Genomic DNA, 18,634 nt, shown 5'->3' with positions numbered 1-18,634 from the left:
ATCTAAACCTACAAGTAAGCCTCTTCAGAAGTGTCCCTGGGCCAACCATTGGGCTGACAGGCTTGCGCAGGATCTTTGCTCTGAAACCACAGCTGTTTCGAGGAGACCCTTGAAACTTGCTAAAACGCAAGCTTTGCATTCACGGCACTCTCACACCGAATCTCGTACACTTGTCATTCCCAGGTCTGGAATAAAGAGAGTGCCCGAACCCGAGTACACGCGGTTACTGTGTTGCCCAGCCGTGGTGACGAACTTCGCAGGTGCTTTCTAGAGTGCCCCTTTGTGCCCTGAAGCCTGCTGCAGTTAAACTGGCCTGATCCATCCACCAGGATCGGAGAAATCGTCACTGTCCCGCCAAGGAATCATCACTGTAACTTCGCAGCTGAAAGCCGAAGAGCAGCAAAATTGCCGCATTTGAACCTACAACCGAACAGGACTAGACTGCCGAAGTTTGGTCCTGAGTGCGCCGGGGGTCGGTGAGTACTTGCAAACCTTACAGGTGGCTCCTAGCGCATCCATCCATCCATTTTTACGCAGGAGTGTCCCCGGAGGGCCACTCACCTTTCCACAGATAGCCTGAGCTACCGTCCCATTCCCAACTCCTGGAACCTGTTCTGCCTTTTTGGGGAGACCTTCCAAGAATAGTGGGAACCTGTACTGCATCGCCTCACCCACCTTCCTGAGCTGCTACAGACCCTACAAGAGACCCCGTTTTCACCCTTCTGCACTATTGCGTGCACCGTTCATTTGAAAGTAAATTTGAGCACTAGGCTCCACTCTTCGTAGAGACTGGACTGTCTTTCAGTTATGTATTGATTACTGCAGAACTCCCTAAACATCATTTGCATTGCTTGTTCCATTTCCTTTTCGGTTGTGGACCCACTCTGTGCAGTAACCCTTTAGGGCACTTGGTATTGTATATATGTATTCTAGTAGTGTTGTATTGGTTTAAAAGTATTACTGTTGATAATTGCTTTGTGTTGAACTTCAAAGATCTTGAATAAATGTACATGTATTTTTTAATATGTATACACGTGACTGGGAGTGATTTGTGGTGTCCTTTACTTTGTGTGCTCATTGAGGTCTTTCAGTCACCCTCACCCCTCCTGAGACCTAGTCTTGACCGCCGCCAATGCAACCTTGATTGGTCTAGCTTGTCCAGAAGGTTACCCTTTTCCAAGAAACTAGGCTGGCCTGAACCTCTGCCCACCAGGTCACAGTTCAGAAATCCATCTTAACAGTTGCTCTGTTGCCACTACCACTTAAACATTCCCTCAAGCTCACAGGCTCTCAACAGTACCAAAGTCATGAAGACACACCCAAAGACCCTGGCCACAGGGCTTACGGAATAGCTCCCCAGCAACCATTCATTTGCATTGGGTGTATAATTGTATTTAAAAATAGTAGCTACTATACTAGGCCATAAGGAGGGGAGCCTGGAACAGGAGTACCCTCCAGTCATTACGGCCCGTGAACTCCCACTGCTACCCACTACCCACACCCTAGCTGGAGGGCTAACTGGGAACCTTTTACGCCGACTTTACAAAACCTGTTGATAAGAATTCATACCTGTAACTGACAGTCAGAACTCTGAAAGAAGTAGGATGGACTTCTGATTCACTGCTTTTGTATGTTCAGGTACGTTAGACATTTTTAGGCCTGCAAGATTATGCTTAACCCTTTTCCATCCCCAGTTTAGCTAATTTACTGTGTCAATGCCTAGGACTAACTCTGTGGAATTCTCAAGTGGTAACTGGATGCACATAGGTTTAATTGCGATTTTAGCTACCAGTAGTGTGTTAAACTGCATGCTTGCTTGGGTTTAATAAATTAAAGTGTTACTGGAGTGGCTAACATACTCCTAGACCATAGTCCCCTTTCCTCCATCCTATATGGGCGTCCCTCGCAAAGGACAGGAATGGAACCTCTTTTCCACCAGAAATTTGGTGGCGCGGGCTCCCTTAACCTCACCCAGCGGCGCCACACCTCATCAACCTCACTGGTCTTATTATTGGAGGATGGATGGTGGGACGTATGGAGGAAAAGGGACTAGGAGTACGTTAGTCATGCCGGTGAGTAACACTTAATAACTCCTACGTCCCATCCCCTTTAATCTATCCTGTATGGGCGATTACAACAGACAACGTCCTGGGGAGGAGAGCCTGACCATCTAGGCAAATAGATTATGCAGCACCACTTGGCCGAATGCTGCATCTGCCGTGGCACTGGTATCCAAGCAGTAGTGTTTGCAAAAAGATGAAGGGGTGGCCCATGTTGCCGGCCTGCTGATCACCTGCCAGGGAACGTGGCGCTGGAACGTGACTGCGGTCGCCTTGGCTCTTACCGCATGTGCACGCATGTCCTGCGGCGGATCCTTACTTTGTGCCCATTATGCCTCCTGGATCGCTGCGGTCATCCATCGAGCTATGGATGCATTAGAGGCTTGCTGCCTGGGTCTGGACCCTCCAAATGTTACAAACAGTGCGTCTTGCGGATGCCCTTTGTTCTGTCCAGACAGAATTTCAACGCTCTGACATCCAAGCAGTGGAGCGTTTTCTCTGCATCTTCATTGGGGCCTGGGAAGAATGTGGGGAGCACAATCTTCTTGTTGATATGAAAGGATGAAACCACCTTTGGAAGGAACTTGGGGTGCGTGCAAAGCACAACCTTGTCTTTGTGAAATCTAGTTTATGGCTCTGAGGCGACTAACACCTGGATCTCAATCACTCTGCGAGCTGACGTAAACCCAACCAGAAAGGCTGTCTTCTGAGTGACCAACTTAATGTCTGCTGTGGCCATGGGTTCAAATTGCTTTTGGGCTATAGCACTTGCAGGCGTTTGACAGCGGGGAAACAGCCTGGTCAAGCATGACTGATGTTTTTTTATTACAGGATTGGCCGAAGACAAAGTCGGAGTATGCACTGATAGCGGCCAGGTAGGTCGGGTAGGTATCCACCTGGACACCCGATCTGGCAGATAGGCCAAGAATGATAAGACTTGGTCCAGGGCGCATGTCAGTGGGTTCATCCCATTTGCCTTAGCCCAAAAGCAGAATCTCGTCCATTTGCTTTTGTATTGCTTGCGTGTGGCCCGACCTCTGGCATTTTGAATGATCTCCAGATTGTCGCTAGAAAACGTAAGATGCTGAAGAGTTAGCTGCTCAGGATCCGGGCTGCTAGGGATAGCCTCTCCGGGGAGGGATGTAGCACTTCACCTCCCTGCTGCGCTAGTAGAGGGCTCTTCCCGAGGGGGAAGCACCATCTCTGGCCGGGTTGACAGCTGCCCCAGGTCTGAGAACCAGGGTTGTGCCGGCCAGCGAGAAGCTATGACGATTCTCTTCAAGTTCCTGATCTTGCTCACCACCTTGTGAACCAGTTGTGAGGGAGGAAAAGCATAAACCCAGATCCTGTCCGAGAGTATCTGGAGTGCATCCCCTAGAGAGTTGCAGCCCCTCCCTCCCCAGGACGCAAACTGCTGACACGTCCGGTTGTTTACTGTCGCAAAAAGATCTGTGGTCGGGTGGCCCCATCTGCTGAACACTTCCCAGAGAACTCCCCCATTCAGCTGCCACTCGTAATTGTCAGTGGCCAGGCGACTGAGTCTCTGTGCTTCCAGGTTGGATTGTCCCAGAAGGTGAACCGCTGAGATCCACACCTCCCGACTGATAGCCCATTCCCAGATTTCCAGGGTCAGGGAGCACAGCTGCAGGGATCTGGTGCCCTTGTTTGTTGATATAGTACATGCAGGTCGTGTTGTCTGCCTGGATGCACACAGACCTGCCCCTGATGGTCGGGAGAAAGGACTTGAGGGCCAACCAGATTGCCATAAACTCCAGCCAGTTGATGTGATTCTGCCGGTCGGTGTGGGTCCAGAGCCCATGCACTGAGCGCCTTCCTAGAGTGGGTACCCGCCCATGGAGGGAGGAGTGTACTCTATGGGATGTGGACGGAACGGCCTGCCCACCAATATGTTCTCCCCTCCGGTTAGGACCATTTGAGATTGGGGTCCAAATGTTGCGGGATGGAGACTTGGGCCTCCTGATGGCCCAACTCCTGATCCCAGGAATCAGCAAAATGCAGCTCAGCTAAATCCTCCTCATGCTGAGTCTGGTGTACGGGACCGCCAAGAGGCATGCTGCCAGAATGCCCAGAAGGTGTTGATACCACCAGGCCATGGTGAATGACCTGCTGTGGAAATGGGAGACAGCAGTGCGAATCGCTGTAACCTTGTCCTCTGTGGGGAATTCCCTCTGCTGCTGTGCGTCCCACAACAGGCCCATAAACACTAGCATCTGTGTAGGGGTGAGCTGAGATTTCTGGTAGTTGATTGAGAACCCCAGGTCGAAGAGGGTGGAGATGAGCCTGTCCGCTGAGGATCTAACCTGCTCTGGTGACGTGGTCCTGACTAACCAGTCGTCGAGGTACGGATCTGACCTGAGGAGAGCTGCCATAGCATTCATGAGCCCCGTGAAGACTCTCAGAGCTGAATTTAACCCGAAGATCAGAACCTTGTACTGGACATGCAGGCCAATGTCCTGGAACCTGAGGAATGCCAGTGAGGCTGCACAACAGGAACGTGGAGATATGCGTCCTTAAGGTCCTGGGAGCATGTCCAGTCTCCCCCACACAGTGTCTTGGCTATGAGCGCTGGCATCACCATCTTGAACTTCTGCCGGGTTAGGTAAAGGTTCAGGGAAGACAAACCCAACACCACTCGCAGGCCCTCCTGGTGGTTCTTTTGAATAGCAAAGATGCAGGAATAAAAACCCTGCCCCTTCTTGGGGAGTTGGAGGGGAGCTCCTCTACCGCCTCTCTCTCTACAAGCAAATCTCTGCTAGGAGTGATGGTGCACCGATCTGTGGGAGAGGGGGGGAAACCCGGGAGAGGAGAAGGAAGAGGTAACCAGAAGCCCCAGGACACAACTGAGCTATTCATCAGTTGTGGAGTGGAAAACATCACACCCTTTGAAGAGAAGTTCCAGGATTCAATCCTGTAGCCTTCAGCCAGGCCATGCGCCTCATGTCCATTGCCAGACAAATCACTCTGTTAGCCGTGACGATGTGTCCTACCGTGGCCCACATAATGTTGTGTGCCACGAGTTTTGCCTCAGCTAGGCCTGCTTTGAATGAGGCTTGCTTGTCCTTAGGGATGTCAGGAAGGAAATCTGTGATTTCCCTCCAAAGGCGTTGATTAGCCACAGCCACGATGGTGTCTGCGTTGGCCTGCCTGACGTGTAGGCCAGCGCTAGAGTAGACCATCTTGCCGTATGATTCAAGAGTCTTTTATTCCTTGTTCAAGAGGGTTGGCTACCGTGGCAGTGCTAGACAAGGACGCCTGAGGCTTAACATACATGGACGCTGCAGCGATAACCAATGAGCGGTTGCGAGTGTATCGAGAGTAGCATGCTGCCCCCCTCAGCCTGTCTGAACTTAGTATCCAGATTTTTGTTAACGGATAGCATGGAGTGTTGAAAGGTCTGGCCCCTTCTTGGCCAAGGCCTGCACATCTTTCTGCAGGGGGATGCCAGACCTTGCCTCAGCCCTGATGCTCAGGACCTCTGCCAGCCCTCCTGCCTCAGGAATGTCCTTCTGGGGCTGAGGGGATGCCCAGGTATTCCGAAAGGCCAGCAATCCTGTTGTGGAAGGTGTTTGCTGAGGAAGGTGTGTCCTGCACCTCCGCGTTGGGGTCCTGCTGGTCCTCTGCCCTGGGAGGGGTAACACCAGCATCCTTTGGAGGTGCTTTGGTTGTTGTGGTTTGCACCTGCACTGGGGCTACTGAAGCCTCATGAACGGGCTGCTGCAGAGGCAGAGCTGGAGGCGGGAGCATGGGTTGAGTTTCAGTGGGTTGCGCAGTTGAAGCCGGAGGCAACATGTCCTTGATAATACCCCTGAGAATGGAGTCCATTTGTGGTGACCATGGGCGTGAGCCTCGCACGCAGAGCACACATCGCATCCGTGGTCTTCACCAAGGCACCAGAGACAGAGTGCAAGCATGTCAGCTGAGGGGAAGGAACCATCGCACAATGGGCATCTGCTAAAGCCTGTTGAGGCTGACATGTGCCAGGGACAAACTAGGGCACCGGTGGACGGTGTTCCCAAATCTGCAAAGAAAATGAAAAGATTTTGGGGAAAGCGCATGGAATTATGAGGCTTGAGGCCTCACCCCGGAACACTGGTGGAAGCGGTCTGTTCCCGTAGACGTGGAAAAGGGAACTGAGGTGTGGCACCGGTTGGCGGGGTTAAGGGAGCGAGCCAGTAAATTTAAAGGGGATATTTATTCTGGTGGAAAAGAGGTTCCGTTCCCATCCCCCATGAGGGACGCCAATACAGGATGGAGGAAAGGGGACTGTAGTATTCTGTAAATGATATTTCCAGCTTTCTGCTGGGACACAATTTATGGGGACTGTTCTTTTTTTTGCTGCGCCTCTAATTGTGCTCCATATCTCAGTATTGTTATTTTCACGTGCATGTGATGCCAGCGTGAACCACAGAGTATATTCTTTTTTTCTTATAATTTGGCAAAACATTTCTATATTGGTTTTTGATATCTTTCACCTTTTTGGGAATGTTAACATTACTCACAGCACTATGAAAGGCTTTTTCAATCTCTTTTCTCATTGTCACTTTCACGGCCTGAATGTTTTTATCATGTCTAAGGTATTTGGTCACTGGTTTTGTCCAGCATTCATCTGGCCTTTTTGTAGTTGTTTTTTCTTTGTCACATCACTAATGTGCGTAACAAGTAGCGAGAACTTATGTATGATATCAAAAGAGGAATTAAAGTTGATGTCTTGGATTTTACTTGCCAACTAATTTAGATTTTCTATAGCTACGCTGTTTGCTGCTACTACATTGAGGGATTCCATACAAGTCGATTTCTCGCGATGTACAGGGTAACATCACCTGTTTCTAAGATATGTGTTGACTTAGCTATTATATTAAATCCAACGCATAACGGCAGATGATCACTCTCCTCTCGATTGATTACGGATATATCCCATGTAACAGCCTTAGCAGGTTCATTCAACAACTCAATCTATCGCCATCGCAGACTGCCGACTGATTCTAGTAAATGCTCTGGATGAATCTCCATTAGTGTTTCAATTAAGCCTTGTGAAATTGATATCAGTCATCAAAGATGACCACATCTTGCCCTGGCAATCAGTTCCAATTTTAGACACTGGACCGGTCTCACTACTATTTCCAGGTTCATAGTTGTCATTAAATATTTTGCATTAAGATCACAGACTACAATTACTGGGATGTTTTGCTTGTTGGAATTCAGTATTTGCTTGACTCGTTTGCAGTTGCTTTTTAGTATGGAATAGATTAGGAGGATCATATATGTTTATGATAATCTCAGGTGTGGTAATGTCTTCAGTTTTAACTACAACAGCTAGAATCATTTCTGACGAGTGTAAGGGGGTTAAAACCCAAGAATGACGGCCTGATGTAAGTAGTCCGCCTTTCGGACGACCTTTGGGGCCTTTTATCGCCAACACTTGAATACTGCTACATCCATCTATCTCACAGTGATCTAGCATCTATGTTTCTTGTAATGGAATAATTTGAAAGAGTTTGTTATGTTCTACTAATTCATCATCATTTGATAGGTGGTTAAACACATTCCAGGAACATAGGAGGAATACTCATGGCAGGCTGCATGTAAAGTGTGATTTCAAAATAGCTGGCAGCCATTGTCAATAACTTGCAGAGATATCTAGTGCATCTATCTGGGTAGCTCTAGATGTAGGCATAGTAACTGGGTTGTCCTTACTTGGAAGCTTTATAGTAGGTGGAGGTATGGAAGCAATGTTCTTTTATATCACTGTTTTTCGTTGGTCTGTTGATTTTTTCGTTGCATTCTCGCTTGGATATTTATTTCTCAACATGTCTATTTCTTTACACTGGTATCCCACTTTTAAACAGGTCATTTTCATATTGTAATATATAGGATATCGTGTGATTAGAACTAAAATTCACTTATGAGGTAACATGATGTTTATCTTCCAACTGATCTACTATTGCAAAATCTTCAGTGGTGATCATTCTAAGTGGTATGATCGTATGTAAAATATGCAGAAAGGTTGTTCTGTTTAAAGGTGGATGGCTCTAAATCCCTATATCGGATTTGATCTCAAGTGACTACTTTCTCAGCGATAACGGAGGGATTACCTATGTTAGCGACAACCATATTAGATGTAGTGTTTCTATCTCCTAACACATTACCCAAAGTATTTAATACAGCAGCCTTTTCACTTATAATGTTCATGGAGCCATTATCTGTTGCTGTGAGTACTATTTGTCGTCCAGTATTTGGTATATGGGCACTTATTTTAATCTTAACTGGCAAATCATCACTAATGTCAATTATGTCATTTTTCTCCTGGTTTATGTTTTGCATTTTCTCTTCCTTTTGGTCTTTAGGACGATGTAACGTTTCATCAAAAAGATTGCTAAAGTAATTTTGAATATCTTACTGATTAAAAATATATTTTTCAGAATTCTTCGAGTAACTGCTTCCTGCTTGATCGTATTTCATATTTTTATTAGGGTTGACTACAGAGGTATTTTTTGTTGCATCATCGCTTATCTTTTTGAAATCCATGGACTCTCTCACTTGATTCGGTATCTCAGCATTATTTTTTATTTGAGGACTATTCCTTTTATTTTCCCCCTTTTTTTTAGGTATACTTGACAGCCTGAGATAGAGCTGATTTTCTTTGTTTAATTTTAGATTTCTTTTCATGTTGAGTATTTGTCAATCTATTCTTTACACCTACTTCTTCAATTTCACCCAGTGGTGAATCTGTGTTCTTTGCAATATCTTTGCACACTATTCTACTCCGATGTATACTTTGTGTAGTAATAAAGATTGTATGTTGATTTTCGCTTCTAGACTCTCACATTTGTCATTTAGTCGATACAGCAAGTTCTGCACAATTTCAAACATAATGTCAGATGTGATGCTAGCCACTGATACATTTGTGGCATCTAAATCGATAGAAGTCTGGCCAGTCTGTACAGTAGGTGATACATCTAATAATTATTGGTCAGATATTGGTTTATCTTTCTCATCTGTTTCTCTGTAAATATCTTCGTCACTCACAGTCGAAGTATTCACTGCAAGCGGTGGCAAAGATATCTTATCGATGTTGATGATGGTTTTAGAGTTATCCATCACTTGGGGCAATGTTACATTCTTCAGCAGATCTTTGGTGGCATTTCCATTTTCTAAAATAGAAGTTGTATCTGCGACAGGAGTATAGTTAATGTGTGCCACTATGCTTCTATTGTTTAACTGATTGCCATAATTATTCTGTTTGCCAGTAGAGTATTTGTCTGGGCAGTATTCTCATTAGACATGTTCACTGGTAATAGGACGTAGTTGAGTTCTTATTCAATATCTTTGGCCGCAATCGCTTTTTCGTTATATGTCATCTACATGCTATGGTTAGATTCCACTGCTTCAAGAGGATTCATGAGATTTCCACCCTTATCAGTGCTCACAGTGATTTTGGGGGAGTAATTTGTCATACATTTTTTATGTATCATTTTCGGACATCATCATTCTATTTATTTTGTTAGAATCTTTTTCACTTCCACCTCATTTTTTCTTTTTGGGGTCCTATAGTGGTAATGGTCTTTGGAATACAAGTACGATTTCCCTGTCGTGGATAGTGTCTAGGAGGAGATATAACTAACATCAGATCTGTATGGGCTTGTGGCGTTTGTGACTGACCCAATGTATCATAATGCACGCGGGTAGACGACATGCATGTATTAGTCACTACTACACTCTTGGGTGCAACCAAAGATTGAGTTTCCACTTGCCCAACTCCATCTGATCTAACTACTATATCAGGCATATTAATATCATTCAATTCTAATACCTCGCTAATTGACTGCTGAGGTTTTGCTATTTATTGCAAACAATCAAAATGGTGCTATCGCAAACCACAGCTTCCATACTAATGTGTATGTTGCAGCAATATACCACCACTATATTAAATCTTACAATTAGGATTGTACCTTGTGTTACTTATAGCTATTACTATTATTAACCAGGATGGGTTGAAAGTTTACCTACCGCACGCACACCAATCGTTCAGAAAATCACCCTCCCTATTTCAAATATACAAATCTAAGTCCAAGTATGTCTACGTATGTCTAAATAGCTTTTCACACAAAGTACATTCAAATATGAAGTCAGTATAGAACCTGATTAATTTTCATTATACACAGCCATTTTATAGTGGAAGTAAAATGAAAAAAAGGAGGAAGGAGAAACTGCCTGCCTACTCCGCAAGATTTAAATATTAAAACTAAATATTTCCAGACAGATTCTACTGTCTCACTGAAGCAAAGTAACTTTCGATTGGTATTGATTGTCAATAGCCATCTTTAAACGGCATGAGGCTAAGACCTATTGTTGCAGGTAGCCACACTATGGGAGTTAAGTACTCTGACGCTGGCAACAAACAACGTGCATAGTTAAACATTACATACATTTGCAGAGTTCTCAGGCGGTAACATCTTTCGAAAGCTTATGTTGTATCACCCACCTCATGGCATGCGTGCCGTTGTTACTGTGAAATCATACGCCCAAGGCCAAGAGATGTGGAATACAATACAATGTTATCGCTGTCGCATACGAGCAGACAGCAAGACAGTACACTTGCACAGTGCACTTCCGCAGAATCTATAACTTAATAGGGACGGCTAATCTAAACAGTAAGTGAAGGGGAAACGTAAAGTGAGGTATTCTTCTAATAAACACCATCTCCAGTGGCTGAAGTCCAAATCATAAATGTCAACCTAAACTTAGAGGTCCCACTTCCCCTTCCCCCAGTCTACAGCCATGCCCAAAAGATGTGGCCAAAATAATGGTCCAAAGCTATAAAGTCTTCAGTCTCCTTGCTAGTCTCTAAAATAAAACCCAAATCTTCCAAGTCTTGGCCAACTAAAGGAGTTCACAAATTCTACTCTTATAGAAATGATCCCTACATAATGTATCCCTAGCACCATACGCAAATGATTCACATGGGAAGTTCTTCCAGGGTTTAACTCGCAGGCTGGACCCACCTTGGTCTTCGTGATTTCACTTTCGTCCTTCAGACCTCCATGTGTGCCTTGCTTCTTAGTCTTGATGAGTCATTGGATGCAGTGCCAAACTCTGGTATTCACCCAGACTGTTTGCAACCAACATAGGTTTTCATGCCAGGCCTCAGGGTACAGAGCTTGTAGGTCTTGCCACGACCTGGCATTCAGTATTCCCTTGACCTGAACATCAATTCTTATCTTTTACATGGATAAGTCTCACCAGTATACACAAATTGGAATACAAGCATTCACTTGGGAGGTCTTACCACGACATGCCTCTGCCTTTACATTAAGCAGACTTTACACCCCAGACCCCCACCTTTGTAGTAGGGTTTGGGTTCTCAGCAGTTCTCTTGACAAAGCCACCACCTTATGACAAGTGATGTTTTCCCTACATTAGTAGGACACAGCGAGAATCACACCCTCTAGCTCCTGGCTGCTCTGGACTTCCTTCAGCTGACACCCAGATTGGGTTTCCTCCGCTCTTTTTATACTGACTGCTGTTAATTTGTACTCCTTTGTCTCTGCCCACTGGATGGGTAGCGCTGGTTAGGCGATTGCCTTTGGATGGGCATTGGTTATCTCCTAACGTTTGTTTGAATCCCTCTTATTGCGACTTCTTTGCTCACCAAGTTGCTCTATGTCTTCTTAGGCAGTATGCAAAATTGCAGTCATCTTGGAATCTCTACCGCAATTGTTTAGTTGGAGGCATTACGAGTCTTCAGGAAAGGGGTAGTCGGTAAAAGCGTTATACTCGGTCTCTTGGTTTCATAACTTCTGTGATTAGCTTTTCTCAGATTCTCTATTTATTTTTACTAACACTGTGAAGTTTGAAGTGGTAGCCTTACAGACCCCTGCTATAAGGAAGTTATGGACTTGTGTTAAACGGTTTACATTTTTTTAGTGGGTAAGGGTTTTGAACGTTTCTGACTGTTCTCAAACACCATTTCAAGAGGTTGGACCGAGTCTGCGATAAACCTGTTTTTTCCACTCTCAAATGTTTTTCTGAATTCCAACTAAGGGCTTCACAAAAACATACAATTGAGACAGTACACAACTACACTCTTACTATAAGGCTGTACACCACCGGAGTATTTTGTAGCACAGATAGAGCAGCTAGGCTCATTTTAGGAGTGAGAGATGGCTGTAAGAAAGTACAAACAACTTGTAGCATACAAATGGCTCAACAGAAACCCTTGCACCCAGAAGTATTATAAAAAGTAAAGGGTTAATATAAATATAAACAGGCCAAGGTAAATCTTGGTGGGTAAGTACTTTTGTCATAGAATCATAAACACAATATAAAAGCACAAGACAATGCTTAAGGTACACAGACCAACGGGTAGACCTTGTTCAGAGCCCATAACAGTATTTCTAGGCAAGTCAGGCCAAATCATGCACATTTTGAATAGAACACACCTATTTAGGGGGAGTAAAACCACACCTTCCTTTTAGATTACTTATAGTAATTCAAGGGTAGTAAACCATGTCAGTTATGGAGTGAAATCCGTTAAGAATTCCCCTAGTAAACCAACCCTGTTACCAGGATACTTTTCTGAATAGTGGAACACAAGTTCATGGAACAGTATGAACCTATAACTACCACGCTCTCCTGGCCCAATCCGGAGCAATGAGGATCATGTGGGAACCGAACAGCCGTAACACTTGAGGAATGACGGGGAGTGAAGGAAAAGAGTACAGCAGTGGGAATGACCAATCCACTACGAACCAGTCTCCTGAGGCTCCTCTCGGAGAAAATTCCCATGAGCAGAATCTCTCGCACTTCTGGTCCCCAAAGGGCGAAGATCTCCTGAAGGAGTCCCTGAGTCAACTCCCACTCGTGAGAGATCATGCTCTGCCTGCTCAGAGCGTCCGCCGCTGCATTTTCGTCTCCTGCCAGATGAACTGCTGAGATCGAAATTCCCTGCTGGATGGCCCAGAACCAGAGCTGCATTGCCTGTCTGCACAACGGGAGTGATCCTAGCCCCCCCTTTTTGTTGAGGTAATGCATGGCCACTGTGTTGTCCATCATGATCAGGAAACTTTCCCCCGCACAGACGGCAGGAAAGCCTTCAGGGCTAAACTGATGGCACTCAGTTCTAACAGGTTGATGTGAAGTTTGGACTCCGACAGAGACCAACGACTGCTGGCGGTCAAGTCGTTGGCATGAGCGCCCCATCCTGTGAGGGAAGCATGCGTCACTACAGTCACCCCTGGCCATGGTTGCCAAAACGGCTCCCCCTTCATCAGGTTCCCCTCGTTGGCCCACCACAGAAGATCCTGGGAGACCGAGAGTGGAATTTGAATGGGATCCGACATCTTGCCTGAGAACTGCAACCACTGCATCTTGAGGACCAATTGCAGGGATCTCATCCTCAGCTGGGCCTCTGGCACCAGAAAAATGCAGGATGCCATGAGGCCGAGCAACCGCAAGAATTCGAAAGCTGGGAGACTATGGGCATGTTGAAACTTGTCCACCATCTGCACAATGTGATGAGTCCTTACCTTGGGAGGCGAGCAATTCCCCAAGGACGTGTCTAATACAGCCCTGATGTACTGGAGCTGTTGGGAAGGTGTCCGATGCAACTTCATGAAATTGAGGGAGAAGCCCAGCCTGTGGAGGGAGTGGCAGGTGAGACCGAGGTGATTGAATGTTTGCTCGGGAGAGCGCACCCGGATCAGCCAGTCGTCCAGGTAGGGCTAGATGTGGAGAGCGCACCCGGATCAGCCAGTCGTCCAGGTAGGGCTAGATGTGAATCCCCCCCCCTCCCTCGCCTGAGGTACGCTGCCACCATCACCATTAGCTTGAAGACCCTCGGGCAGAGGTCAATCCGAAACTGAGCAAGTCTACAGCTGCAAACCTCTGGTACTTTCTGTGCTTGGGATGAATCGGCACATGAAAGTAAGCATCCTGTAGGTCCAGAGAGACCAACCAATCCTGAAGTTGAAGGGCCTGGAGGACTTGAGAAAGAGTAACCATCATGAACTTGTCTTTCCTGAGAAGTTTGTTCAACCAACACAAATCCAGGATGGGTCTCAATCCCCAGTCTTTCTTTGGGATCAAAAAATAAGGGGAATACCATCCCTTGTTCCTCTCCGCTACAGGCACCATTTCTATGGCGCCTTTCTCCAGCAGGGATTGTATTTCCTGCGCAAGGAGCGGATCCGGACTCTTCAAAGAGAGATCCCCTGGTGGATTGTCGTGAGGCCTCTGCCTGAAAGGAAGACAGTAGCCATGGGCTATGATCTCCAGAACCCACATATCTGAAGTAATGGCACTACAAGATGCTGCGCCAGCCTTCCCCCAACCGGCGAACCATGGGACATGGCCTCATGACTGAGCTGAAGCAGCTGCGGCAGTGCCTGAGGGTAAAGAGGCAACTACCCGAGTGGCCTTGGCACCTCGAGTACCTTGTTTTCCACCTCTGGTACTCAGACGGTTGCCCCTTTGACTTGCAGCTCCCCTAGATCTACCCAAAAGATGAGTAATATTGAAAGGAACCTCCTCTCCATTGTTGTCCCCTAGGACGAAAAGGCGGAGGTTGGCGGACTGCAGCAATCAATGACTTTGCTGCAGCTTTGGAGGTCTGCAACCTCTCAAGGCCTTGCTGCCAAAAAGATGTTCACCATCAAAGGGCATGTTGAGGAGCTGGCTTTGTACATCAGGAGCAAACCCTGACTTCCGCAACCACGCAATCTGCGCATTACGGTGCTCGCCGCCATGGACTGGCTGATGCAATCTGCCACGTCCTGACCCGACCGAACGGATTCGCACATGGCATCCTTGCCATCCTGAACAAGGGCAAGAAAGCCATCCCGTTCCTCCCCTTAGGAAATGTTTTCAGCCGCCAACGAGACACAATACCAGAGTATGAGTGAAACGTGCTAAGGCACACACAGAGTTGGCTGCCTGCAAGTCCATACCCCCTGAAGAAAACACTTTCTTCGCCCAGCCATTACAACGTTTGTCGTCCCTATCAGGAGGGATGGTAGGATACAATGCCTGTTTTGCGGGGGCCGTAGCCGCCTGCACCACCAAACTCTCCGGAGTGGGGTGCATAGACAAGTAGCTGGGGTCACTACTGGCTGGACGATATTTCTTCGGCAAAGACTTGCTCACTGCCGTGAGACTCTCGAGCAGTGCAAGCCGCTGCCACCCTTCTCTGCAAGGCAATATGGAATGGCAGTACCGGGTCAGTCAGTGGACCTTGGTCAAGAATATCGGCCAGGTCATCCTGCAGAAAATCCACTGGTGGCGCAGACCACCCCAAGTATTCCGTGACCCTCAACATAAGGCGCTGGTACGAAGACTCAGCGTGGGTGCCAGGCTCAGGCCTACCGAACTCCACCTCCGGAGATGTGTCCAAACCACTGGCATCGTGCAATGACTGACACAGGTCTTCAAGCTGGCTATGACCAGACAAAATCTTGTCAGGTACCTCATCAGGAACCAAACCTTCTTCCCCAGACCCTTCTTCCACCTCAGAAATATAATCCAGAGGCTGGAATGGGGGCACAGAAAAAGGGACAAAGACATTTTTAGACTTGACCAGAGCCTTTCTAGGGGGTTCCACCGTGCCACAGGGTACCGCCGACAAAGCAGCCTCTAAAGGCGTCGATGGAATCGGCGTCGAGCGTGGCGCCGACGGCTTTGACACATTCCTCGAGGGCAGAGCCCCGAACATGTCCTTCAACCGCCTGGGCACCAATGGTGTCGACGGCTTCCTCTGAGGCAAAGCCTCGAGAGAGACCATCGTCTACCTCGGCGCCGATGTATTCTTTGAAGACCTCACATGCTCCAACTGTCTCGAGGGCGTCGAGGACCCGGACCTGGAGCGGGCATGGCTAGAGCGATCCACCTTGTCCGATCTAGACCCCAAAGGTGCTCGATGATCGCGCCGACCAACCAAGCCCGAAGACGTGCGAGTGGTGGCTCTAGCACAGTCACGGCCGGCATCTTTCGACGGCGTGGACGGACCGGATGCCTGCGACTGAAAAATCGCCATCATCTCCTGCCGAAATGAATCCCATTCTGCAGGAGTGGAATGCTTGTTGGGACAAGCCACCCGCCGATGGGCGGAGCCCTCGGACGAGGACGGCGACCCATGACGGCGCTTCCATGCGTGCCTCGAAGAGGCAGAGGAATGGCGGGACCTACTCCGGGATCGAGACCCCCCCCCCCCGGACCGACGACGATGCGGAGAGTCGCCCCTCGAATAGTCAGTCGAAAGCCCTGTGGATCTGGACTTCCGAGGCTTGGCCACCTTACCGACAGAAAGCTTCTTCTTACGCTCCCGCAAGGCCTTCGACGTAAGCGACTGGCAGTCTACACAATCAATCGTGTCTTGGCCCTCACCGAGGCACCAGAGGCAGGCATCGTGCGAGCGCGTCAACGACATCTTGGACCCGCAATCCCGACACTTCTTAAAACCCGGCCACGGGGTGGAAGAAGCCGAAGACATCAAGGAAATCTTCACAACGAACAGGTTCGAAGAACAGAACCAAAAGAACAGAACTCGGAAGAACCGAGGCACGCCGAGATCTCCCAAGCGAACATGTTCACGGAAAAAACGCAACTGAGGCTACGGGCGTCATGCGTTCTACTTATAACATCCGGTGACGTCGGCTCGACGGAGGCCCTCGAGGACAGTGTATCGACGTAGGACGCAGACGCCAAAAGATTTTCTGAAGCAGCACAGATGTGGCGATTACCCGTCATAGATATGGAATAAGTCGGAGGACCCAATCCCCTCGAATATACACTTTATTCGCAAGGGTGCACATAAAATATTTGTAGTGGGAAAAAATGTACTTGTTACACAAATCATAAATGACCAGTTAAGGCCTAACCCACGCTTTACCCTAAACTGGAAGCTCAATACCTGGTGGCAGATGCAGAACTTCAATTTCCAGAGTAAGAACCCTACAATACTACACAAAGTAATAATTAGCAGTTGTCAGGATCCAAGGGTACCATAGAGGACGCAGTTCAGGTTTCTCCAAAATTCTGAATAAAGTATTATACATAATACATGGGAACATAACACAGTTGTAGCATTTAGATTTAGTCAACAAGGGAGCACAATGCCCAACAGTCAGTAGGGCTACCAAAAGCCCAGAAGAAGAGATCAAGACCCAGCAGCAGAGAAGCAGAGCCGGATTCAAGACAAATACCCTAAGCCAGGGATACACCCAGACCACTGCATCCAGCCCTGAGGCCAGAAGAGGGCCTAAAAATGCAGCAACGGTTGAATACCGAGAAATCGTCTAGCAGGTGAGCTACCTGCTCTCCTTCCAAAAATCCAGCAGAATTCAGCTCAGGCACAGGGTTTCCCTTATATGTCCCACCACCACCGATCCCATAAAGGTATTTAAACCAATGATTTTGGCATCCAAACAATTAGGAGGGCCCCAAAACGGCCACATTTTAAAGGCCCACACCGACAGGAAGTGTAATAGCACGCCCAGTGTAAGGAACTGGTCTAGACAACTATGGAGGCAGCCATCTTTGGCGCACAAAGAGCCCACAAGAAACAGCCGTTTTAGGCCTGCCTTCATGATTTCCCTGAACAAAGAAAGCAACCTAAAACAAAATGGCTGACAGGACTAAAATCCCTAGTACTCCAGTGGCTACCATAAAAGGTACATTGGGCTACTAATGTGGTAATTTGCCTTTTGGACTGGGCGTCTTATGTGTGACCCAATACCATGTACCTTAGGTAAGGTCAAAAAGGATGTAGTGGCAGATGGACATCAGCAGAAGTTCATCAGAGTACCAAAATAAATTGAAAACCCAAAAAACGAAAAAGGGGCAGGGGAAGCAAAAGCAAAAAGATTAGGGGGGTCCCAAAAAAACCCACCCCATCATAAAAAAGCATCTATCCAACTCACTACAAGTGCTATCAACACCGACAGAGTCCTTAAAACGAAAGGGTAAAATGCAGTGGTCACCTGTATCAAAAGGGCGTATGGTAGATAAAGCATCACCAACGCAGATGTCAGATACTGGTTTCTGATGAAAAAACGGCTCTCCCACAAGTCCATTACTGTGATACTTTCTGAACTAAATGGTTAATCCAGCCTCAATTCCATCGGTCCATACAGGCAAATCTATTAGTTTGGTCACATTCATTCATCTATCCTCACGCACAAACACCTGCACTAATAAATACACAAAATTGACTTATGAAAAAAGGGAAACCTATTTAACATTTAGTCCTTCCACTTAAGGATAGGTCATTTGTTGCCTTTCCACCCATAACTTTCTTACCTTAATTCTTTTTGTTTCTGGTTCTGCAATCACGCCACTGCGTTTAAGATCCATATCTCCAATGCTACGGGTCATAGCAAGACGGCCATTTACATGGGGCTGCCCAAGACTGTTCCATGCTACGAAGCCACCGCTACTCCTTATCCTATAAAAAAAAGCACAAAAGAGTCTAAAAAATAATAAAAAGGAAGTATAGGCAGAAGAGTCTAGTGTAAAGCATTCCCACAAACTGGATAAAAATAAAACCCCAAGAAAATAGGTTT

At 47.1% G+C, this 18,634-nt stretch overlaps 1 protein-coding gene across 8 annotated transcripts in view; it reads right to left on the bottom strand.

The window, feature by feature from the left end:
* The window catches only part of PPM1K (protein phosphatase, Mg2+/Mn2+ dependent 1K), a 208,988-nt gene that overhangs the window by 12,255 nt on the left and 178,099 nt on the right, over positions 1–18,634 (bottom strand). For all 8 annotated transcript variants that reach the window (XM_069630527.1, XM_069630525.1, XM_069630532.1 and 5 more), the window contains exon 5: positions 18,372–18,516. In XM_069630527.1, coding sequence (XP_069486628.1) covers positions 18,372–18,516 — 145 coding nt within the window. The remainder of the gene's footprint in view (positions 1–18,371; positions 18,517–18,634) is intronic.

Source organism: Ambystoma mexicanum, chromosome 6q (genome assembly GCF_040938575.1).
Source record: "Ambystoma mexicanum isolate Mex_15411 chromosome 6q, UKY_AmexF1_1, whole genome shotgun sequence".
In the NCBI taxonomy this organism is placed as follows: domain Eukaryota; kingdom Metazoa; phylum Chordata; class Amphibia; order Caudata; family Ambystomatidae; genus Ambystoma; species Ambystoma mexicanum.
This window is presented reverse-complemented; position numbering and strand designations above follow the sequence as displayed.